The following is a 23,250-nucleotide window of genomic DNA, read 5'->3' on the forward strand; positions in this document are numbered from 1 at the left end:
GAAATCACCTGTTAGCTTGTTACTGTAGCGGTGGAGGCACTGCAAAGTAACTAACAATATCAGTACAACAACATAGTTTAGGATTAGGCTATGTGGATTGCATTTAAATTAACAATACATATTAGTTCTAATTTGTTCAAACTTGACATTTTGAAAAAGTGATAGACCTAATTTCTGTGCTGGAATATTATATAACCTTATGTTTGCTGTGTGGTAATTTGATCAAACACAAATTAATTTAGGTATCAGTATCAGCCTCAAAACCAGATTTTGACAAAAGGGAACCTTTTCCTAAACGTCAGGTAATAAAAGAGAACAGGGGTTTAAATCCCTTATGCTTTAACTAGCCAAGCAGACAAGGCTTTAGCTCAGACAAATTGAACCTAACAATGTGGTAATTGCAGCATGGAAAGTATGAATTTTCTCTGAGCGCTTCTCAGTTGTGAGTCATCATGAATCGTGAGCGCACAGCATTTAATTCCAACCAAACACAGCAGGAGCTCACTGAGTAACAAAAAAACACTCAAATACACATGAGGGAGAAGAGAAATGAGCTGCTGTTGAGTTTGTTTGGAATAAAAAAAGATAGCTATTGATCATCCCAGAAACCCAATCCACTGATACTGTGCTTATGTTACTGAGACGTAGCGTTCAGGGACCAGAGCGGGTGGTAGCTGTGACCACAACTGACATATTATTTTAAGTATATCATTTGCTAAATATAATTAAGAGTGTTGTATGCATTCCTTCCACATATTTTTGACTTTCAACCATCACACAATACTTAAAAAAATGAACTGAAACACCAGTTACATGCGTGATGTGGATTTGCGCCTCCTCATGCTGCTGATGCTGCTGGATTTCTACCAGAAAAGCTACCTTTTACAGAGTCTATTTTGCTCTTTTTCTCTACCAAAATGTGTGAATGCATCAACCAGATGTATTTCAGTCTCCACCACTCGGTCAGAGAAGCTTACGAGCAGACACTGAAGGCAGCAGCAGCCAGGACCGGGCGGGTCCTCCTCCTCCTGCCAGCAGCCTGCCTGTGAGAGGAGGTTGGCTGCGTCAGGGGAGTAGGATAGGAGTAGGCATACACATTATAATTGGTGAAATTCATGTTTTTATCAAAATGATCCAAGTTTACAACGTAGTCTAATGCAATCCATTCTGCCATAAAGTCTACTTTTAGTCTATGATGTTCTGTTTTGACATTGAGGTGTTAATTCAATTATACATATTACACTGAGGTCATAGTCTTAATCAGACTCTTAAATCTTATACTTATCAATACTTTATTACCTTGTTAACATGCTATGTAGCCTATCTTGTACCTTGAAATAAACAGCATAAACTACAGTTGCATAAAGGAACTGTGAGCAGAAGTTGTTCTGAATGGCTTTCTCCTAGAATGTTGATAAGTTTAAAAATTGCAAACGTTTAAGTAAGTTAACACTTAAATCAGGTTTACTGTTTACATTGCACAGCGTTTGTCTGAAAGGGCCTTAATATAATAAACTATTTCTGTAATTTGAAAACAACACATAGTAACTGCCAGTGCCCATGTATTGCACCGGCAGTGTTGTACAGATGTGCTCCTCAGTGACTCCTTCTTCCTGCTGCGTTCATATCTTCTCTCTTGCTAAACGCTAACACAATAAATGTCTCGTCTCTGCACTTCCTCTTTAGTGGTCAGTTCAAAAACACATTGCTTGTCAAAACAAAAGTGAAAGTGCTATACTGACAGGGAGGAGTCGAGTGTGAGCCAGCTATGCCAGAGACATTACAAAGACAATATCAATCTATTCAGTAAGTAGGCATGCAAACATTTTTTAAATAATCCCTGCGAGGCTGTGAACTGCTGAGTCTCTACCATGCATCGGAGTAATAAGGTATTTTTAACTGTGTCTCCCAGGCTGGGCACAAGCTTGTAGAGAGCAGCTATGACAAAGCAATATGTGACGCATATACACATGCTCCTTGTTTAGCTTTATTTCATTTAGTTAAATGATGTTGTTTTTAAATGTTCCTCTGTTTCTTTATCTCTTCCTCAGAGACATGGACCAGGCAGCTGGTGAGAAAACTAATTTACTGTTTTTATAAATCGACAACATTTGTTGCTCTGTCAAGACTGCAGTTTTTCAATATTGACGAGAATAAACTATATTTAGTTATTACAATATATTTGGTTTAAAGCTGCTCTTACCAATATTTTGTAATATTAATGAACCAATGTTGTGGTAGTTTAAGGTTTTGTCACTTCCTGTTTTATTTTGTAGTGGGTTCCTTCTCTTGTGTGTCTTGTGGTTTTACTTCCTGTCTTTGTTTGCTTTCCCTCCAGTTTTGATTGTTGGCCCTTCCTTGATTGTTTGCACCTGTGTCTCGTTGGCTCACCTCCCCCAGAGTATTTAGTCCAGGTCTCTTTGTTTGGTTAGTGTTGGATCATTGTGATTACCAGATGTTGTTCCTGTCTTGAGTTTTGTTCCTGACATTTGTGTGTGTTGCTGTTTGGTGCACTTTTGTTGTATCTGGTTCCTGTGCCCAGTTCCCTGGCATTCTTACCGTGAGTTCTGCTTTAGATTATTTGTCTCCTGTGGACCTTGGTTAGATTCTAGATTTTGTACTCTGCCTGCTCCCTATTGGATTGTTTAACCACATTGGACTCAATTCCCTGTTTCCACCACTGCCAGCTGGTCACCCATTTTCCTGTTGCCTGTTTGTTACCAGTCTGCCTACTGGTCTGTTTGCCTGTACCTGCCAGTAAACCACATAACCCCCAATAAACAATGTAGCCATCTGGCTACTTGACCCTCACGCTGCTTTCTGGTCATCTGCATTTGGGTCTACGTACTACTACAAATGCACAAGACAAATGTAATTTGAAAGGGGTCATTCACAGTGATCAAACTCAGATTATCAATTTACTGTGCAGTTTCCTTCAGTTTGTTATAAGAGAAAATGCTTTGATAAGCCCACTGCACGCTACCTGCTCAGCACCAAAGGCAGACAGGCTAACTGGTGCACATAGTGGAGCATTTAGCAGCATACAAATCACTCACTTCCTTGACAGTGCCCAGGATCTGATGGATTTAATACTTTAGCTTTTGATTTCATGCTAAAATCCCATCAGAGTTTGATTGACAGCTTTTACACAAGCCGAATCAAATGGACAAAAGCACCAGAGGTCGTTTGAATCGAGTCAACAAGTTAGAAGTGAAAGCACTCCAAGGTTAAACATTCAACAACCACCTGTCTGCAGCAGAGTTAGTGCTTCATGATTGCTTTCATGGATGTACAGAAGCACCGCTTTGTTGGTGGAGACCAAAAACAAAGCTAAAAGAGTGAATATTGGGGTTAAATTTGCCAGGTGGACAGAAACACAACTGTATTTGCTGCATGTGTAAATAAGCTACTGTTTGCTAACAAGTAAACCATGTCAACTTTATAAGGCGATAGCATAACAGTGTTGTGTTGTTTTCATTGCCCTAAAAATAAGTTAATGCAGCTTTAAACTTTAGTGATTGCCATAGGGGACCTTTGTTGAGAGAAGCCTCAGCATGGATTCTGCTAAGGCACCTTAATACGTTGATTAAAGCTGCATGTAATTTGAACTTTTCTGACTTTGGACACTGTGGCAGAAAGCAAAGCAAGCCACTACCCCAACCCAAAATCAATTTGCTGATTCGAATTGATATTGTGTTCAGTTCTAACATTCAAATTCATTGACTATGTAGTTAGCGTTCAAATGCATCATACGCAACAAGATAGAAGTGAAAGCACTCCAAGGCTAAACATTCAACAACCACCTGTCTGCAGCAGCAGATGTGCGATAGCTTTTAACCAGGAAGTAACACACTGTTATTCATATAGTGAACACCTCTACTGACACAAAAACAAATAAAACCTCACGCCATCAGAGCCATTTTTAAGATGCTTTAATCAAATGAAAATTCAACACAGTGGTTTTAAGTTGTTTATGAAAGTAATAAAGTTCGGGGATGTGTTAAATACCTTTTCCAATTCATGCTGAATCTAGTGCAAGATCTTTTTTTGTCAACAGTTTCCGTCATCTGGTTCTGGTGGTGTGGCTAAACAGAACTATGTTACAGCTCAGTGAAGACTCAAACATTCTTCTTTGTCTTTAGTGTCGTGGAAAAAGTTCTTTGTCATCTTGGTGGGGAAAACTAATGGGGCTCATCTAAGCTTTGTTGCAAAGCTAAAAGGCGCTGGGCAAACTGAGGTCTCCTCTCCTGAAGTGAGCGACTATGTTCTGGTTTTCTGTCCTATCACTTCACGAGTTGGAACAGACATCAGCGAGACCCTGGACAACTTTCCAGGTAGGAAATGCCTTCGGCCAATGTTTGGCCAATTTCACAGTAATTAGTCAAAGGTATAGAGGGAAATTTGACCAATCAGTTGAAAAGTTCCTTATTTTGGTATGAAAAAAACACACCATACTGTGTGTTTCTTATCCAGGTTTTAACTGGACTTGCAATTCTTTTATTTTCAGCCGTTCCCCCCAAGGCCACACATTGGCAGTCCATTGAACTGAATTCATTTCAGTCTAAAATTGCGCTGTTTTAAATGCTGGTGTGGCTGAGCCCTAAGGAGGATGAATACTGCCTCTAAAAGCAGGACTTGGCGTCCATGTTTGATGACTTGCTCAAACTAACTTTCTATCAAAGAAATATTCCGTTTGAAGAGTGTTCACAGGTCTTTGGCTTATCCACTATAATTGAGACACTGTTGCTGTAAGCTCCACAAGTTACATTTAATTCATCTCCAGGCAGAAAAGCAGTGTTGCTCAAAGTGATGAACTCACAGATAATTAGCACCCGACTCTAAAGCTACTCTCCATTCTTTCAGATCATTGTTTTGCTTTTACGGCCCACAACTTCACTGTTTAGATTTACTCTTACCACACCTCAACTCCCAAAACTCGTTTCCAGAAGCAGCTGGCAGCTGTTTTAAGCGAAAAGGCTCTGATAAGCCAACGGTATGCTGCCCAGCACCAAACTGCAGATAGACAAAGACAGTGACTAACTGCTGAACACAGTGAAACATTTAGCAGCTAAGGAGCAGCTATATTTTTGAAAATATAGAAAAGATATAAAAAAGCCAACAGCAGGTGAACAGAAGAACCACATGTATGCACAAAAGAGCCACAGCTTGGCCACCCCGTGCTGTGGGCTACAGGTGGAGTAAAACCAAACTGATCTGGCCTCTTAAGTTTCATCTTGTTTCTGACTCATTTGGTTGTGTTATCTCTGTGCTTACAGTTGGTAAACCAGCAATTCTGGTGGTGATGCATCACACCTTCAATTCTGACCATGTTGTAGCTGAAAGCAGAAGACTGGTGAACAACCCGAACGTCCACCTCACTGTGGACTGTCTGTTCTATGAGGGCAGACTCTTGAAGTGTAACCGCAATGATATTGCATTGTTTGACATCAAGAAGTTTCTTGGAGTTTCTGCTTCCCAGGTAATGACTAGATTAACTGATCTAATACAATCTGGTTTACACACAATCAATGCAGAGTGCACTGATATAGTGATATTAAGGGATACGGGATCATCACTGTGGTCCACCTCTGAAATGATGCACATGATGCAGTTTCATTATTAGAAATGATTATTACCCATATTCTTTTCTTTCTTTCTTTCTTTCAGGTCTCTAAATGGCAAACCTGCTACGATTGTAAGTGTAACTGTAATCATGAACTTCAGATTTCAGATCAGATTTTTTCAAGTCTATTTTTAAACTTTCCTCACATGGCCATATGTACATTAAAAGTCCATATTGGCTGTAAAGGTATACGTTCCTAGTAGGACTCCAATGTAACAGATTGGATACAAAATCCACAGTCCTCAGTCTGTGCTAAAATAACTCTAAAGTTACAGTCGTTTTAGTACAAAAATCCCAATTTGTATTTTCTTGATGAGCTGCAGTGGAGGGTTAGTAACACAAAGCATGACAACTTTAAGCTTGAAGCTGAACTGAACACTGAAGCATGTTAGAATGATGGACTGTGCCTGTGGTTTCATGGGTAAAAGCCAATTTTGCTTGAAAATATATAGGTGGTCAACAAAGCATACCAGAGTGCTTCTAATTTTTATATTTAGAAGAAATGTTATCTCATTTCATAGTTGTGGCCATCACTCGTATGGGAAATGGACTACATTTGTATAGCACCTTTCTCATCTTCCGATCACTCAAAGCCCTTTACGCTACATGTCATTCACCCATTCAAACACACATTTATACACTGATGGCAGAGATGCAAGGTGCCAAGTGCTCATCAGAAAGAAACTAATGCATTCACACACCTCGATGGCACTGGCCTACAGATTATAGAATATTTGTAACATTTCAACTGTTTCACTGTTGTCTGTAGATATTTATCAATAAAGTACATGTGACAATTCATGAACATACCCTAACCGAGATGTTTTTTGTGCCTAAACCCAACCAATTTTAACCTTTATTTGGGAAACAGTTGAATTGTTGAATCTCAACTAATAACCTCTTGCAATGTTACACATACTCTATAAACTATCTGTAGGCGGACTATCCATGTAAAGTGTAACCGTTTCCCACTCTAAAGAAGTTGCTTTAATGACTGGGTTAAACTGGAGATGGATTTAAATCCGTTTGATCATGGATTGCTTGTGTTGCTTTCACAGAGGACATTGTAAAATTGTATCTAGTGGTGTTGCTTTGTCCACCAGGTTTAAAAAATAAATATGACAGGACTGATGGCCAAAACTATGAAAATAAATCCCAGATTGTAAAGAAACCTGGAATTTTCTTTCGTGTCCATTACATTAAGGAAAAGTGACATTGATATTATTAATCTATTATGTGACTCATTGCTCTGTTTTCTTTATTTTAGGGTTGAGGAACCATCCTGTTGCTTGTGTAGGGGTGGTCACTGTGATGGTCATTGCAGCAATCAAAGTAAGAAGAGAATAACAATCAACAGTAGGGCATTTTTGTAAAGTCTTAACAGATCAGTGAAAACAGCTTTTAATCAAAAATGGACAGACTGTTAAATGTTCAGTCTTCCCACAGGCAGTTCAAAACCAGTATGTCTCATATGTTCAGAGATCGTGGCGATTATGAAAAGCTGCAACGTGAAGCAGCGCATCTTTTGAACAGGTTAACGAGGGGGATGGATTTTGGTAATTTTGCTAACAAGGGGGATGGCATCCCCCCCCCCCAAATCGCCTAATGACAATCAGAATCAGAAATATATTATTGATCCCCGAGGGGAAACTCTTTGTCAAAATAAATGTGCTAAGGGCTAAATGTGCTAAATGTTATTGTTTTAGTGAAGTATATTTGTAATATAGATGTTTTTGGGCTGAAGTTTTCGATCACTACTCTTATCTGAAGCACAATACAGGGAAAAAGATGGATGAATAACAGATCTGCAGATATGGGCATCAAGCAAGTGGCTGGATGTAAAAAAGATGGAAAGAAAGAGAAAGTTAGAAAATAGAAGTTTACTGTGAATTTTAATGTTAGAAAAAAATCAAAGTAAACTTTAAATTAAACACTAAACTGCCATAAGTTGAAGAGTGAGCTACTTTAAAGGATAGATTTACATTTTTTCAAGTCTGTCTTAAAACCCAAATGAACATTGAAAGGGTTTTTGGTGGCTGTAATTGTTCCTCCTGTCTGCACTGGCCCCAAAGAAATCCTTCCTAAAGAGATTTTAATGTAAGTGATGGGGGATCAAATCCAGTCTTCATTTTGTGCAAAAATGCATCCCAAAGTTCAACTGAAGGTAATATGAGGCTTCAGCAGTCTGAGTTAGACAAATCAAGTGGATATGGTCCAAAGTTCCAATCTTGTTAGTACAAAAATCCCTCTTTGTGTTATGTTTCCTTCCTGATCTGCATGGAGGGATCATAGCACAAAGAGGGAAATTGGTACTAAAACACTGTAACTTTGGAATATAGCTACTTGATTTACCTCACATAGACTGCTGAAGTCTCAAATTTTCTTCAGCTGGACTTTGGAATTCATTTTTACAGAGAAGCAATGCTGTGTGTTTTGTCCCCCATCACTTAACATTGAAATTGCTTTAATTTAATAATGCTTTAATCTAATACAATCTGGTTTACACACAATCAATGCAGAGTGCACTGATATAGTGATATTAAGGGATACGGGATCATCACTGTGGTCCACCTCTGAAATGATGCACATGATGCAGTTTCATTATTAGAAATTAATATTACCCATATTCTTTTCTTTCTTTCTTTCTTTCTTTCAGGTCCCTATCTGGCAAACCTGCTACGATTGTAAGTGTATCTGTAATCATGAACTTCACATTTCAGATCAGATTTTTTCAAGTCTATTTTTAAACTTTCCTCACATGGCCATATGTACATTAAAAGTCCATATTGGCTGTAAAGTGATACGTTCCTAGTAGGACTCCAATGTAACAGATTGGGTACAAAATCCACAGTCCGCAGTCTGTGCTAAAATAACTCTAAAGTTACAGTCGTTTTTATATAGGTGGTCAAGAAAGCAAACCAGAGTGCTTCTAATTTTTACATTTAGTAGAAATTTGGTCTCATTTCATCGTTGTGGCCATCATTCGCATAAGAAAAGCTAACATTTGACTCCTAGAGATACAAAGATGTAGGACAAGCATCACATGCTGTCAGACAATTGGACAAGTTTCAAACGAGTAGCACTGAAATATATTATGAAAACCACTTATTTGGAAGTGAAAACGAAGGTGTACGTCACAAAATTACTATCCAAAGTGTCTGCTGTAAGCCTCCACTGAAGTTTGAAGGGCTATTTCCTGGTTCAAATTTGACCAACCATATAGGACATTTTAAGTATGGTCACAATTGTTTCCCCTCTAAAGAAGTTGCTTTAATGACTGGGTTAAACTGGAGATGGATTTAAATCCGTTTGATCGTGGATTGCTTGTGTTGCTTTCACAGTGGACATCATTGTAAAATTGTATCTAGTGGTGTTGCTTTGTCCACCAGGTTTAAAAAGTAAATATGACAGGACTGATGGCCAAAACTATGAAAATAAAACCCAGATTGTAAAGAAACCTTGAATTTTCTTTCGTGTCCTTTACATTAAGGAAAAGTGACATTGGTATGATTAATCTAATATGTGAGCAAAATCATTTTAGGGTTGATGGGTTGTAAATTATACCAGATGACTCATTGCTCTGTTTACTTTTTTTAGGGTTGAGGAGCCATCAGATGCTGCTTGCTTAAGCAGGTTTAAGTGTTATCAATGTTACTTCACAACCCCAGTAATTGTGCTTTTCAGATACAAGTTTTGTGGCATGTACATGTTAAATGTGTGTGTGTAGAGTCGTGTGTGCTGGAATCTTATGAAGTTTTAAATGAAGACAAAACATCTCTGTAAAACAATGATTGCTGCTGCTTTGTGCTCATTTAAATGTCAAAATTGTATATTCCTTCATGAAGAATTAATAAAAATGAATGAATCAAAGTGATTATATCATATTTGTTGCATCGCTGATAAACAAATATGATGGATTCCTATGGAAAATGAGGATCTCAGAAAAAATAAAGATCAAAGTTTCAGTTCCCATTTTGGCTCACCTATCTTTTGATTTGAATGTACAAAAGTTTAACTTTAGGGTCCAGCTCATCTCTGGCCAATACCCCAACTTTGAATAACAGTGGTGGCATGATCACGGTACATAAATGACGACAGAGAGTGAAGGGATGCTGAATGGAGTCAAATACAGAAATATACTAAAAAAAAAACAAACTGCTCCATAGTGATTTGGATCAAGATTCTTTGAGCAAGACAACAATGAAGCGTGCAGCTAAGAAAATATGGTAACACCTTTTACATTTTTAAAAATGTACTTATTAGCACAAAGGAAGTGATAAAAACAACACTATATAAAAAACATAGCAGGGATTGTGCAGGAGGGGTACGAAACCTGAAGGGGCTCGTAGTGAAAACCTCCCCTCTGGGATTTACAATTTATCCTAATACTATGAATCTTTTTCTTCCTTAACTTAGTGAGATAAAAATGAAGAATAAAAGGAAACAAAAGCAAATGAATAGTAATAATAATCATGAATGAAACAAAGGTAAACACAACACATAAACACAAACTGAACACATTAACTATAGCACAGTCGTTTTATCATATTAAACTTAAATATTGATAATGATGGACATGTTCTTATAGAGGAAGGACTGGCGTTCCAATGTGATGGTCCTTTGTATTTTATGGCATATTGACAAAGAATGGGAAATGCAGAATCAGACATTAAAGTCATTTATATAGATGAGAATAGAAGTGGCCCAAGAATAGATCCTTGAGGCACTTTGCAATATAGTTTGATTCTGTTAGAGATACAACCGTTTATAGATACACATTGATCTCTATTCTTAAGGTAGTCACTAAGCCAATAGATAACAACATCCTGAAAGCGGTGAAGTTTGGAAATGAGAATTATGTAATATACTGTATCAAATGTCTTTGAAAAATCCAAGAATATACTAATTGCAAACATATTATTGTCCAGAGCTGTACAGATTTTGTCTACAAGTTGTAAGAGAGCCATGTATGTTGAGTGATTATGTCAAAATCCATATTGGTGTTTATACAGGATATTGTTATCATTTAGGTGTTTTAACACTCTTGCATAGACTAGCTCTTCCGAGACTTTGGAGAAACAAGGTCAAATACAAATTGGTGAGCAAGTAATTGGTGAAAAGGCTAGCATCCCCTTCCTTAAATAATAGTATGACCTTTGTGACTTTCAGTTCTTTTGGGACAACCCCAGTTTTTAGAGACTGAGAGGACATGAGTCAGTGGCTCACTACCTGAAGATGTCACTTCTTTTATAAGCTTAGTCTTGATTTCATCATGAAATTCCTGCTGCCGAGTTATTGAACTTGATGACAATGATGTCAAGTACTTCTCTGTATGTAGGGGGTTCAAATCTACACAAGGTGGGAAAACAACCAGTAATCTTATCTATTGGACATTCATCTGTATTTTTTTGCAAGAGTGCTACATTGGCAAAGTAGTCATTGAATCCATTTGCTATAGCAGAAGGGTTTGTAAATGATATGTCACCATCATTAAATTGAGAAGCAGTTTTCACAGGAGCCTTCTTCTTATTAAGTAATTGATTAATGATCCACGTGGATTTTTTGTTGCTAGACTCTTTAAACTTGTCTGAATTGTATTTCTTTTTTGCTATATGGAGTAGATGTGAAAATTTGTTTTTGTATTTTCTGTACGTATCAGAATTGTGGGGAGTTGGACTTAGCAGAAATCTTTTATACAGTTTATTTTTCTTTATGGAGGATTTCAATAATCCCGAAGAGAACCACAGTTTACTCCAGGGCCCGGTTATGTCCTTGTCACTGCACCAGCGACTCCTATTGGTTGGTTGGTGTGTCTGTGTGGAGGGGGTGGAGACTGAGGTTTACTCCACAGCTAACGTGGTTAACCAGGACCGAGAGGTACGATCACATCACACCTGTTTTAGCCTCTTTATCTCGGCTCCCTGTTTGTTTTAGGATTGATTTTAAGATGTTATTGATTACTTTTAAGGCTCTTCATGGCCTGGCTCCAGACTATATTTTAGACCTTGCAATCCCTTATAAAGCTACATGTAGTTTGAGATCTTCGGGCAGGGGACTCCTGTCTGTTCCTGAGTCCAGGATGAAAACTAAGGGGGACAGAACTTTTGCCATCAGGGCCCCGAGGCTCTGGAACAACTTGCCCGAAGAAATTAGGCTGTCTGAGTCAGTGTCTTCTTTTAAGTCTCTTCTCAAAACACATTTTTATTGGAAAACATACCCTGATATTACCTGAGCTGTCTGTTTATTTAATTGTTTTTATGTATTTTATTTATTTGATATTTTATCATTCACTGTGGTATTATTTTATTTCTCTTGTTGTGAAGCACTTTATACTTTGTTCTGATAGGTGCTCTATAAATAAAGTTATTTTATTATTAAAGCTGATCCTGTTCTCCCCTATTGCTTACACTCCCACCGAACATCATGTGATGGCATTCTAACATAGTAAGCTATTTCTGTAATCTGAAAACAACACATAGTAACTGCCAGTGCCCATGTATTGCACTGGCAGTGTTGTACAGATGTGCTCCTCAGTGACTCCTTCTTCCTGCTGCGTTCATATCTTCTCTCTTGCTAAACGCTAACACAGTAAATGTCTCGTCTCTGCACTTCCTCTTTAGTGGTCAGTTCATAAATAGATTGCTTGTCAAAACAAAAGTGAAAGTGTTACACTGACAGAGAAGAGTCGAGTGTGGGATGGCTATGCCAGAGACATTACAAAGACAATATCAATCTATTCAGTAAGTAGGCATGCAAAATTTTTTCAAATGATCCCTGCTGAGTCTCTACCATGCATCGGAGTAATACAGGTCATAGACCTCTAAGGTATTTTTAACTGTGTCTCCCAGGCTGGGCACAAGCTTGTAGAGAGCAGCTATGACAAAGCAATATGTGACGCATATACACCTGCTCCTTGTTTAGCTTTATTTCATTTAGTTCAATGATGTTGTTGTTAAATGTTCCTCTGTTTCTTTATTTCTTCCTCAGAGACATGGACCAGGCAGCTGGTGAGAAAACTAATTTACAGTTTTTATAAATTGACAACATTTGTTGCTCTGTCACGACTGCAGTTTTTCAATATTGACGAGAATAAACTATATTTAGTTATTACAATATATTTGGTTTAAAGCTGCTCTTACCAATATTTTGTAATATTAATGAACCAACTGACAATAATGTAATTTGAAAGGGGTCATTCACAGTGATGAAACTCAGATTATCAATTTAATGTGCAGTTTCCTTCAGTTTGTTATAGGAGAAAATGCTTTGATAAGCCCACTGCACGCTACCTGCTCAGCACCAAAGGCAGACAGGCTAACTGGTGAACATAGTGGAGCATTTAGCAGCATACAAATCACTCACTTCCTTGACAGTGCCAGGGATCTGATGGATTTAATACTTTAGCTTTTGATTTCATGCTAAAATCCCATCAGAGTTTGATTGACAGCTTTTACACAAGCCTAAACAGACCGAACGAAGCGGGCAAAAGCAACAGTTTGTTTGAATCGAGTCAACAAGTTAGAAGTGAAAGCACTCCAAGGTTAAACATTCAACAACCACCTGTCTGCAGCAGCAGACGTGCGATGGCTTTTAACCAGGAAGTAACACACTGTTTGTTATTCATATAGTGAACACCTCTACTGACACAAAAACAAACAAAACCTCACGCCAACGGAGCCATTTTTAAGATGCTTTAATCAAATGAAAATTCAACACAGTGGTTTTAAGTTGTTTATGAAAGTAGTAAAGTTCGGGGATGTGTTAAATACCTTTTCCAATTCATGCTGAATCTAGCGCAAGATCTTTTTTTGTCAACAGTTTCTTTCATCTGGTTCTGGTGGTGTGGCTAAACAGAACTATGTTACAGCTCAGTGAAGACTCAAACATTCTTCTTTGTCTTTAGTGTCGTGGAAAAAGTTCTTTGTCTTCTTGGCGGGGAAAACTAATGGGGCTCATCTAAGCTTTGTTGCAAAGCTAAAAGGCGCTGGGCAAACTGAGGTCTCCTCTCCTGAAGTGAGCGACTATGTTCTGGTTTTCTGTCCTATCACTTCAACAGTTGGAACAGACATCAGCGAGGCCCTGGACAACTTTCCAGGTAGGAAATGCCTTCGGCCAATGTTTGGCCAATTTCACAGTAATTAGTCAAAGGTATAGAGGGAAATTTGACCAATCAGTTGAAAAGTTCCTTATTTTGGTATGAAAAAAACATACCATACTGTATGTTTCTTATCCAGGTTTTAACTGGACTTGCAATTCCTTTATTTTCAGCCGTTCGGACGGCTGAAAATAAACTTCACTACACTAATCTGCTCTCAGTGCTGAAATTTCAACATAATCATATTTCCAACTTACTTTAAATATTGAAACATTTCAGACTAATACTGTAGATTTCATTCAGAAAAACAAGCACAGGATAAGTACTGTATGACACTGATTGATGAGCAAATATGAAGTGAACAGATGAGTTGAAATTACATTCAGTAACCCTTTGAAAGTCTTCTGAAACCTTTACAAAGTCCTATAAAAGGTATTAATAAAACATTTACTCTGCAGCAGGCATGAAACTTAAATACAGCTTCCTCCAGGGTTCACACGTGGCATGAACCTGAGTTTGAATCCCCTGAATCCTCCTTAGAGGAGTGTAGAAAATCAGTAAATCATTGTCAAACTATGGTTTAAACAATAGCCATATACTGCATGATACCAAGCAACATTTACTGCTGGTTTCCCTCTTTTTACACTGCTCTCTTTTGAACCTCACTCTGTTCTCAGAGAACCCGAGTTACCCTGGTAACCAAACATTTCAGAGTTAAGCATGTCCAAAAAATATTAGCTTTGATACATCAAATTAATAGCTGGCAAAAGGCTTAAAACTAAAGTTTATTTGTCTTGTGTGTCCCCCTCGAAACATTGCTCTACAGCGCTACTAGTGGTCAGAAACTCCACAGGAAACCTTTAATGGCAAGTGGTCATGTTGGTTAAGTGGAGAGTTGTATTAAAGTATTGTACTTTTAGAGCATTAGACTGTGTTATAATTGTGAAAAAATACATCAAATTTTAAAAAATAGTCACTGACCAACAAATATGGGAAACCCAGTCCAAAATGTTTCTGCAGGTACAGATCAACAAATATAATATGTCTGTGTAACTGCTTCAGCAAAACTTCAACTACTGAAACCTGACTACAGAAACTTCTTTGTCATCTTGACGGGGAAAACTAATGCTTTGTTGCATAGCTAAAAGGCGCTGGCCAAACTCAGGTCTCCTCTCCTGAAGTGAGCGACTATGTTCTGGTTTTCTGTCCTATCACTTCACAAGTTGGAACAGACATCAGCGAGGCCCTGGACAACTTTCCAGGTAGGAAATACCTTCGGCCAATGTTTGGCCAATTTCACAGTAATTAGTCAAAGGTATAGAGGGAAATTTGACCAATCAGTTGAAAAGTTCCTTATTTTGGTATGAAAAAAACATACCATATTGTGTGTTTCTTATACAGGTTCTAACTGGACTTGCAATTCCTTTATTTTCAGCCGTTCCCCCCAAGGCCACACATTGGCAGTCCTTTGAACTGAATTAATTTCAGTCTAAAATTGCGCTGTTTTAAATGCTGGTGTGGCCGAGCCCTAAGGAGGATGAATACTGCCTCTAAAAGCAGGACTTGGCGTCCATGTTTGATGACTTGCTCAAACTAACTTTCTATCAAAGAAATATTCCATTTGAAGAGTGTTCACAGGTCTTTGGCTTATCCACTATAATTGAGACACTGTTGCTGTAAGTTACATTTAATTCATCTCCAGGCAGAAAAGCAGTGTTGCTCATAGTGATGAACTCACAGATAATTAGCACCCGACTCTAAAGTTACTCTCCATTCTTTCAGATCATTGTTTTGCTTTAATGGCCCACAACTTTACAGCTGTTTTAAGCGAAAAGGCTCTGATAAGCCAACGGTATGCTGCCCAGCACCAAACTGCAGATAGACAAAGTCAGCGACTAACTGCTGAACACAGTGAAACATTTAGCAGCTAAGGAGCAGCTATATTTTTGAAAATATAGAAAAGATATAAAAAAGCCAACAGCAGGTGAACAGAAGAACCACATGTATGCACAAAAAGAGCCACAGCTTGGCCACCCCCGTGCTGTGGGCTACAGGTGGAGTAAAAACCAAACTGATCTGGCCTCTTAAGTTTCATCTTGTTTCTGACTCATTTGGTTGTGTTATCTCTGTGCTTACAGTTGGTAAACCAGCAATTCTGGTGGTGATGCATCACACCTTCAATTCTGACCATGTTGTAGCTGAAAGCAGAAGACTGGTGAACAACCCGAACGTCCACCTCACTGTGGACTGTCTGTTCTATGAGGGCAGACTCTTGGAGTGTAACCGCAATGATATTGCATTGCTTGACATCAAGAAGTTTCTTGGAGTTTCTGCTTCCCAGGTAATGACTAGATTTAATGATCTAATACAATCTGGTTTACACACAATCAATGCAGAGTGCACTGATATAGTGATATTAAGGGATACGGGATCATCACTGTGGTCCACCTCTGAAATGATGCACATGATGCAGATTCATTATTAGAAATGATTATTACCCATATTCTTTCTTTCTTTCTTTCTTTCTTTCTTTCTTTCTTTCTTTCTTTCTTTCTTTCTTTCTTTCTTTCTTTCTTTCTTTCTTTCTTTCTTTCAGGTCTCTATCTGGCAAACCATCAAGAATAAGATTGTAAGTGTAACTGTAATCATGAACTTCAGATTTCAGATCAGATTTTTTCAAGTCTATTTTTAAACTTTCCTCACATGGCCATATGTACATTAAAAGTCCATATTGGCTGTAAAGTGATACGTTCCTAGTAGGACTCCAATGTAACAGATTGGGTACAAAATCCACAGTCCTCAGTCTGTGCTAAAATAACTCTAAAGTTACATTTGTTTTTATATAGGTGGTCAAGAAAACAAATCAGAGTGCTTCTAATTTTTGTATTTAGTAGAAATTTGGTCTCATTTCATCGTAGTGGCCATCATTTGTATAAGAACAGCTAACATTTGACTCCTAGAGATACAAAGATGTAGGACAAGCATCACATGCTGTCAGACAATTGGACAAGTTTCAAACGAGTAGCACTGAAATATATTATGAAAACCACTTATTTGGAAGTGAAAACGAAGGTGTACGTCACAAAATTACTATCCAAAGTGTCTGCTGTAAGCCTCCACTGAAGTTTGAAGGGCTATTTCCTGGTTCAAATTTGACCAACCATATAGGACATTTTAAGTATGGTCACAATTGTTTCCCCCTCTAAAGAAGTTGCTTTAATGACTGGGTTAAACTGGAGATGGATTTAAATCCGTTTGATCATGGATTGCTTGTGTTGCTTTCACAGTGGACATCATTGTAAAATTGTATCTAGTGGTGTTGCTTTGTCCACCAGGTTTAACAAATAAATATGACAGGACTGATGGCCAAAACTATGAAAATAAAACCCAGATTGTAAAGAAACCTTGAATTTTCTTTCGTGTCCTTTACATCAAGGAAAAGTGACATTGGTATTATTAATCTAATATGTGAGCAAAATCATTTTAGGGTTGATGGGTTGTAAATTATACCAGATGACTCATTGCTCTGTTTACTTTTTTTTTTAGGGTTGAGGAGCCATCAGCTTAAGCAGGTTTAAGTGTTACCAATGTTACTTCACAACCCCAGTAATTGTGCTTTTCAGATACAAGTTTTGTGGCATGTACTTGTTAAATGTGTGTGTGTAGAGTCGTGTGTGCTGGAATCTTAGGAAGTTTTAAATGAAGACAAAACACCTCTGTAAAACAATGATTGCTGCTGCTTTGTGCTCATTTAAATGTCAAAAATGTATATTCCTTCATGAATAATTAATAAAAATGAATGAATCAAAGTTATTATATCATATTTGTTGCATCGCTGATAAACAAATATGATGGATTCCTATGGAAAATGAGGATCTCAGAAAAAATAAAGATCAAAGTTTCAGTTCCCATTTTGGCTCACCTGTCTTTTGATTTGAATGTACAAAAGTTTAACTTTAGGGTCCAGCTCATCTCTGGCCAATACCCCAACTTTGAAGAACAGCGGTGGCATGATCACGGTACATAAATGACGACAGAGACTGAAGGGATGCTGAATATGCTGAATATACAGAAATATACAAAAAAAAAAAAAAAACTGCTCCATAGTGATTTGGATCAAGATTCTTTGAGCAAGACAACAATGAAGCGTGCAGCTAAGAAAATATGGTAACACCTTTTACATTTTTAAAAATGTACTTATTAGCACAAAGGAAGTGATAAAAACAACACTATATAAAAAACATAGCAGGGATTGTGCAGGAGGGGTACGAAACCTGAAGGAGCTCGTAGTAAACACCTCCCCTCTGGGATTTACAATTTATCCTAATGCTATGAATCTTTTTCTTCCTTAACTTAGTGAGATAAAAATGAAGAATAAAAGGAAACAAAAGCAAATGAATAGTAATAATAATCATGAATGAAACAAAGGTAAACACATAACAGATAAACACAAACTGAACACATTAACTATAGCACAGTCGTTTTATCATATTAAACTTAAATATTGATAATGATGGACATGTTCTTATAGAGGAAGGACTGGCGTTCCAATGTGATGGTCCTTTGTATTTTATGGCATATTGACCAAGAATGGGAAATGCAGAATCAGACATTAAAGTAATTTATTTAGATGAGAAATAGAAGTGGCCCAAGAATAGATCCTTGAGGCACTTTGCAATATAGTTTGATTCTGTTAGCGATACAACTGTTTATAGATACACATTGATCTCTATTCTTAAGGTAGTCACTAAGCCAATAGATAACAACATCCTGAAAGCGGTGAAGTTTGGAAATGAGAATTATGTAATATACTGTATCAAATGTCTTTGAAAAATCCAAGAATATACTAATTGCAAACATATTATTGTCCAAAGGTGTAAAGATTTTGTCTACAAGTTGTAAGAAAGCCATGTATGTTGAGTGATTTTGTCAAAATCCATATTGGTGTTTATACAGGATATTGTTATCATTTAGGTGTTTTAACACTCTTGCATAGACTAGCTCTTCCGAGACTTTGGAGAAATAAGGTAAAATACAAATTGGTGAGCAAGTAATTGGTGAAAAGGCTAGCATCCCCTTCCTTAAATAATAGTATGACCTTTGTGACTTTCAGTTCTTTTGGGACAATCCCAGTTTTTAGAGACTGAGAGAACATGAGTCAGTGGCTCACTACTTGAAGATGTCACTTCTTTTATAAGCTTAGTCTTGATTTCATCATGAAATTCCTGCTGCCGAGTTATTGAACTTGATGACAATGATGTCAAGTACTTCTCTGTATGTAGGGGGTTCAAATCTACACAAGGTGGGAAAACAACCAGTAATCTTATCTATTGGACATTTATCTGTATTTTTTTGCAAGAGTGCTACATTGGCAAAGTAGTCATTGAATCCATTTGCCATAGCAGAAGGGTTTGTAAATGATATGTCACCATCATTAAATTGAGATGAAGTTTTCACAGGAGCCTTCTTCTTATTAAGTAATTGATTAATGATCGACGTGGATTTTTTGTTGCTAGCAGACTCTTTAAACTTGTCTGAATAGTATTTCTTTTTTGCTATATGGAGTAGATGTGAAAATTTGTTTTTGTATTTTCTGTACGTATCAGAATTGTGGGGAGTTGGACTTAGCAGAAATCTTTTATACAGTTTATTTTTCTTTATGGACGATTTCAATAATCCCGAAGAGAACCACGGTTTGCTCCAGGGTCCCGTTATGTCCTTGTCACTGCACCAGCGACTCCTATTGGTTGGTTGGTGTGCCTGTGTGGAGGGTGTGGAGACTGAGGTTTACTCCACAGCTAACGTGGTTAACCAGGACCGAGAGGTACGATCACATCACACCTGTTTTAGCCTCTTTATCTCGGCTCCCTGTTTGTTTTAGGATTGATTTTAAGATGTTATTGATTACTTTTAAGGCTCTTCATGGCCTGGCTCCAGACTATATTTTAGACCTTGTAATCCCTTATGAACCTACATTTAGTTTGAGATCTTCGGGCAGGGGTCTCCTGTCTGTTCCTGAGTCCAGGATGAAAACTAAGGGGGACAGAACTTTTGCCATCAGGGCCCAGAGGCTCTGGAACAACTTGCCCGAAGAAATTAGGCTGTCTGAGTCAGTGTCTTCATTTAAGTCTCTTCTCAAAACACTTTTTTATTGGAAAACATACCCTGATATTACCTGAGCTGTCTGTTTATTTAATTGTTTTTATGTATTTTATTTATTTGATATTTTATCATTCACTGTGGTATTTTATTTCTCTTGTTGTGAAGCACTTTATACTTTGTTCTGATAAGTGCTCTTTAAATAAAGTTATTTTATTATTAAAGCTGATCCTGTTCTCCCCTATTGCTTACACTCCCACCGAACATCATGTAATGGCACTCTAACATAGTAAGCTATTTCTGTAATCTGAAAACAACACATAGTAACTGCCAGTGCCCATGTATTGCACTGGCAGAGTTGTACAGATGTGCTCCTCAGTGACTCCTTCTTCCTGCTGCATTCATATCTTCTCTCTTGCTAAACGCTAACACAGTAAATGTCTCGTCTCTGCACTTCCTCTTTAGTGGTCAGTTCATAAATAGATTGCTTGTCAAAACAAAAGTGAAAGTCTTACACTGACAGAGAGGAGTCGAGTGTGGGATGGCTATGCCAGAGACATTACAAAGAGAATATCAATCTATTCCGTAAGTAGGCATGCAAAATTTTTTCAAATGATCCCTGCTGAGTCTCTACCATGCCTTGGAGTAATACAGGATATAGACCTCTAAGGTATTTTTAACTGTGTCTCCCAGGCTGGGCACAAGCTTGTAGAGAGCAGCTATGACAAAGCAATATGTGACGCATATACACCTGCTCCTTGTTTAGCTTTATTTCATTTAGTTCAGTGATGTTGTTGTTAAATGTTCCTCTGTTTCTTTATCTCTTCCTCAGAGACATGGACCAGGCAGCTGGTGAGAAAACTAATTTACTGTTTTTATAAATTGACAACATTTGTTGCTCTGTCAAGACTGCAGTTTTTCAATATTGACGAGAATAAACTATATTTAGTTATTTAATTTGATTGACAGCTTTTACACAAGCCTAAACAGACCGAACGAAGCGGGCAAAAGCACCGGTTTGTTTGAAGCGAGTCAACAAGTTAGAAGTGAAAGCACTCTGAGGTTAAACATTCAACAACCACCTGTCTGCAGCAGCAGACGTGCAATAGCTTTTAACCAGGAAGTAACACACTGTTTGTTATTCATATAGTGAACACCTCTACTGACACAAAAACAAACAAAACCTCACGCCACGGAGCCATTTTTAAGATGCTTTGATCAAATGAAAATTCAACACAGTGGTTTTAAGTTGTTTATGAAAGTAGTAAAGTTCGGGGATATGTTAAATACCTTTTCCAATTCATGCTGAATCTAGCGCAAGATCTTTTTTGGTCAACAGTTTCCTTCATCTGGTTCTGGTGGTGTGGCTACACAGAACTATGTTACAGCTCAGTGAAGACTCAAACATTCTTCTTTGTCTTTAGTGTCGTGGAAAAAGTTCTTTGTCTCCTTGGCGGGGACAACTAATGGGGCTCATCTAAGCTTTGTTGCAAAGCTAAAAGGCGCTGGCCAAACTGAGGTCTCCACTCGTGAAGTGAGTGACTATGTTCTGGTTTTCTGTCCTATCACTTCACGAGTTGGAACAGACATCAGCGAGGCCCTGGACAACTTTCCAGGTAGGAAATGCCTTCGGCCAATGTTTGGCCAATTTCACAGTAATTAGTCAAAGGTATAGAGGGAAATTTGACCAATCAGTTGAAAAGTTCCTTATTTTGGTATGAAAAAAACATACCATATTGTGTGTTTCTTATCCAGGTTCTAACTGGACTTGCAATTCCTTTATTAAATGCTGGTGTGGCCGAGCCCTAAGGAGGATGAATACTGCCTCTAAAAGCAGGACTTGGCGTCCATGTTTGATGACTGGCTCAAACTAACTTTCTATCAAAGAAATATTCCGTTTGAAGAGTGTTCACAGGTCTTTGGCTTGTCCACTATAATTGAGACACTGTTGCTGTAAGCTCCACAAGTTACATTTAATTCATCTCCAGGCAGAAAAGCAGTGTTGCTCAAAGTGATGAACTCACAGATAATTAGCACCCGACTCTAAAGTTACTCTCCAGTCTTTCAGATCATTGTTTTGCTTTTATGGCCCACAACTTCACTGTTTAGATTTACTCTTACCACACCTCAACTCCCAAACCTTGTTTCCAGAAGCAGCTGGCAGCTGTTTTAAGCGAAAAAGCTCTGATAAGCCAACGGTATGCTGCCCAGCACCAAACTGCAGATAGACAAAGTCAGCGACTAACTGCTGAACACAGTGAAACATTTAGCAGCTAAGGAGCAGCTATATTTTTGAAAATATAGAAAAGATATAAAAAAGCCAACAGCAGGTGAACAGAAGAACCACATGTATGCACAAAAAGAGCCACAGCTTGGCCACCCCCGTGCTGTGGGCTACAGGTGGAGTAAAAACCAAACTGATCTGGCCTCTTGAGTTTCATCTTGTTTCTGACTCATTTGGTTGTGTTATCTCTGTGCTTACAGTTGGTAAACCAGCAATTCTGGTGGTGATGCATCACACCTTCAATTCTGACCATGTTGTAGCTGAAAGCAGAAGACTGGTGAACAACCCGAACGTCCACCTCACTGTGGACTGTCTGTTCTATGAGGACAGACTCTTGGAGTGTAACCACAATGATATTGCATTGCTTGACATCAAGAACTTTCTTGGAGTTTCTGCTTCCCAGGTAATGACTAGATTTACTGATCTAATACAATCTGGTTTACACACAATCAATGCAGAGTGCACTGATATAGTGATATTAAGGGATACGGGATCATCACTGTGGTCCACCTCTGAAATGATGCACATGATGCAGTTTCATTATTAGAAATGATTATTACCCATATTCTTTTCTTTCTTTCTTTCAGGTCTCTAAATGGCAAACCTGCTACGATTGTAAGTGTAACTGTAATCATGTAATCAGATCAGATTTTTTCAATCCATGGCCATTGGCTGTAAAAGTCCAAGGTATATACGTTCCTAGTAGGACTCCAATGTAACAGATTGGATACAAAATCCACAGTCCTCAGTCTGTGCTAAAATAACTCTAAAGTTACAGTCGTTTTAGTACAAAAATCCCAATTTGTATTTTCTTGATGAGCTGCAGTGGAGGGTTAGTAACACAAAGCATGACAACTTCAAGCTTGAAGCTGAACTGAACACTGAAGCATGTTAGAATGATGGACTGTGCCTGTGGTTTCATGGTTAAAAGCCAATTTAGCGTGAAAATATATAGGTGGTCAACAAAGCATACCAGAGTGCTTCTAATTTTTATATTTAGAAGAAATGTTATCTCATTTCATAGTTGTGGCCATCACTCGTATGGGAAATGGACTACATTTGTATAGCACCTTTCTCATCTTCCGATCACTCAAAGCCCTTTACGCTACATGTCATTCACCCATTCAAACACACATTTATACACTGATG

At 38.0% G+C, this 23,250-nt stretch overlaps 3 protein-coding genes across 8 annotated transcripts in view; all 3 read left to right on the forward strand.

Annotated features, from left to right (window-relative positions):
• Nucleotides 1-1,669: 1,669 nt before the first annotated feature.
• LOC122863020 lies at nucleotides 1,670-9,595 on the forward strand. Of its 3 annotated transcripts, XM_044169026.1 has the most exons (8): nucleotides 1,671-1,806; nucleotides 2,052-2,071; nucleotides 4,143-4,334; nucleotides 5,277-5,479; nucleotides 5,668-5,695; nucleotides 6,891-6,955; nucleotides 8,280-8,307; nucleotides 9,221-9,595. In XM_044169026.1, exons 1-8 carry the CDS (start codon nucleotides 1,769-1,771, stop codon nucleotides 9,250-9,252), a joined length of 606 nt encoding a protein of 201 aa, XP_044024961.1. In that variant the 5' UTR covers nucleotides 1,671-1,768; the 3' UTR covers nucleotides 9,253-9,595. The 3 variants fall into 3 exon arrangements, with proteins under 3 accessions (XP_044024965.1, XP_044024962.1, XP_044024961.1); XM_044169030.1 differs by lacking the exons at nucleotides 6,891-6,955; nucleotides 8,280-8,307 and having other exon boundaries at nucleotides 1,670-1,806; XM_044169027.1 differs by lacking the exons at nucleotides 5,668-5,695; nucleotides 6,891-6,955; nucleotides 8,280-8,307; nucleotides 9,221-9,595 and adding an exon at nucleotides 8,122-8,246 and having other exon boundaries at nucleotides 1,670-1,806; nucleotides 5,277-5,513.
• Nucleotides 9,596-12,041: 2,446 nt separating this feature from the next.
• On the forward strand, nucleotides 12,042-17,629 carry LOC122863022. Its single transcript, XM_044169036.1, has 6 exons — nucleotides 12,042-12,363; nucleotides 12,611-12,630; nucleotides 13,527-13,718; nucleotides 15,857-16,059; nucleotides 16,315-16,347; nucleotides 17,265-17,629. The coding sequence occupies exons 1-6, from the start codon at nucleotides 12,320-12,322 to the stop codon at nucleotides 17,268-17,270; spliced, it is 498 nt and encodes a 165-aa protein (XP_044024971.1). The 5' UTR covers nucleotides 12,042-12,319; the 3' UTR covers nucleotides 17,271-17,629.
• Nucleotides 17,630-20,232: 2,603 nt separating this feature from the next.
• The window catches only part of LOC122863019, a 35,157-nt gene continuing 32,139 nt past the window's right edge, over nucleotides 20,233-23,250 (forward strand). For 2 of the 4 annotated variants that reach the window (XM_044169022.1, XM_044169025.1), the window contains exons 1-5: nucleotides 20,233-20,402; nucleotides 20,650-20,669; nucleotides 21,242-21,433; nucleotides 22,302-22,504; nucleotides 22,689-22,716. In XM_044169022.1, coding sequence (XP_044024957.1) covers nucleotides 20,359-20,402; nucleotides 20,650-20,669; nucleotides 21,242-21,433; nucleotides 22,302-22,504; nucleotides 22,689-22,716 — 487 coding nt within the window. In that variant the 5' untranslated portion in view covers nucleotides 20,233-20,358. Of the gene's footprint in view, nucleotides 20,488-20,649; nucleotides 20,670-21,241; nucleotides 21,434-22,301; nucleotides 22,505-22,688; nucleotides 22,717-23,250 lie in introns of all 4 variants that reach the window. The other 2 variants (XM_044169024.1, XM_044169023.1) reach the window with 2 other exon arrangements.

The sequence above is a fragment of the Siniperca chuatsi genome, linkage group LG16, assembly GCF_020085105.1.
Source record: "Siniperca chuatsi isolate FFG_IHB_CAS linkage group LG16, ASM2008510v1, whole genome shotgun sequence".
In the NCBI taxonomy this organism is placed as follows: Eukaryota; Metazoa; Chordata; class Actinopteri; order Centrarchiformes; family Sinipercidae; genus Siniperca; species Siniperca chuatsi.

Coding starts and splice junctions, on each gene's coding strand:
- LOC122863020 (XM_044169026.1), top strand. CDS start 1,769: ATGCCAGAGACATTACAAAGACAATATCAATCTATTCA. Junction 5,480..5,667: donor TTGGAGTTTCTGCTTCCCAG/GTAATGACTAGA, acceptor TCTTTCTTTCAG/GTCTCTAAATGGCAAACCTG. Junction 5,696..6,890: donor ATGGCAAACCTGCTACGATT/GTAAGTGTAACT, acceptor TCTTTATTTTAG/GGTTGAGGAACCATCCTGTT.
- LOC122863022 (XM_044169036.1), top strand. CDS start 12,320: ATGGCTATGCCAGAGACATTACAAAGACAATATCAATCTATTCA. Junction 13,719..15,856: donor GGCCCTGGACAACTTTCCAG/GTAGGAAATGCC, acceptor CTGTGCTTACAG/TTGGTAAACCAGCAATTCTG. Junction 16,060..16,314: donor TTGGAGTTTCTGCTTCCCAG/GTAATGACTAGA, acceptor TCTTTCTTTCAG/GTCTCTATCTGGCAAACCAT.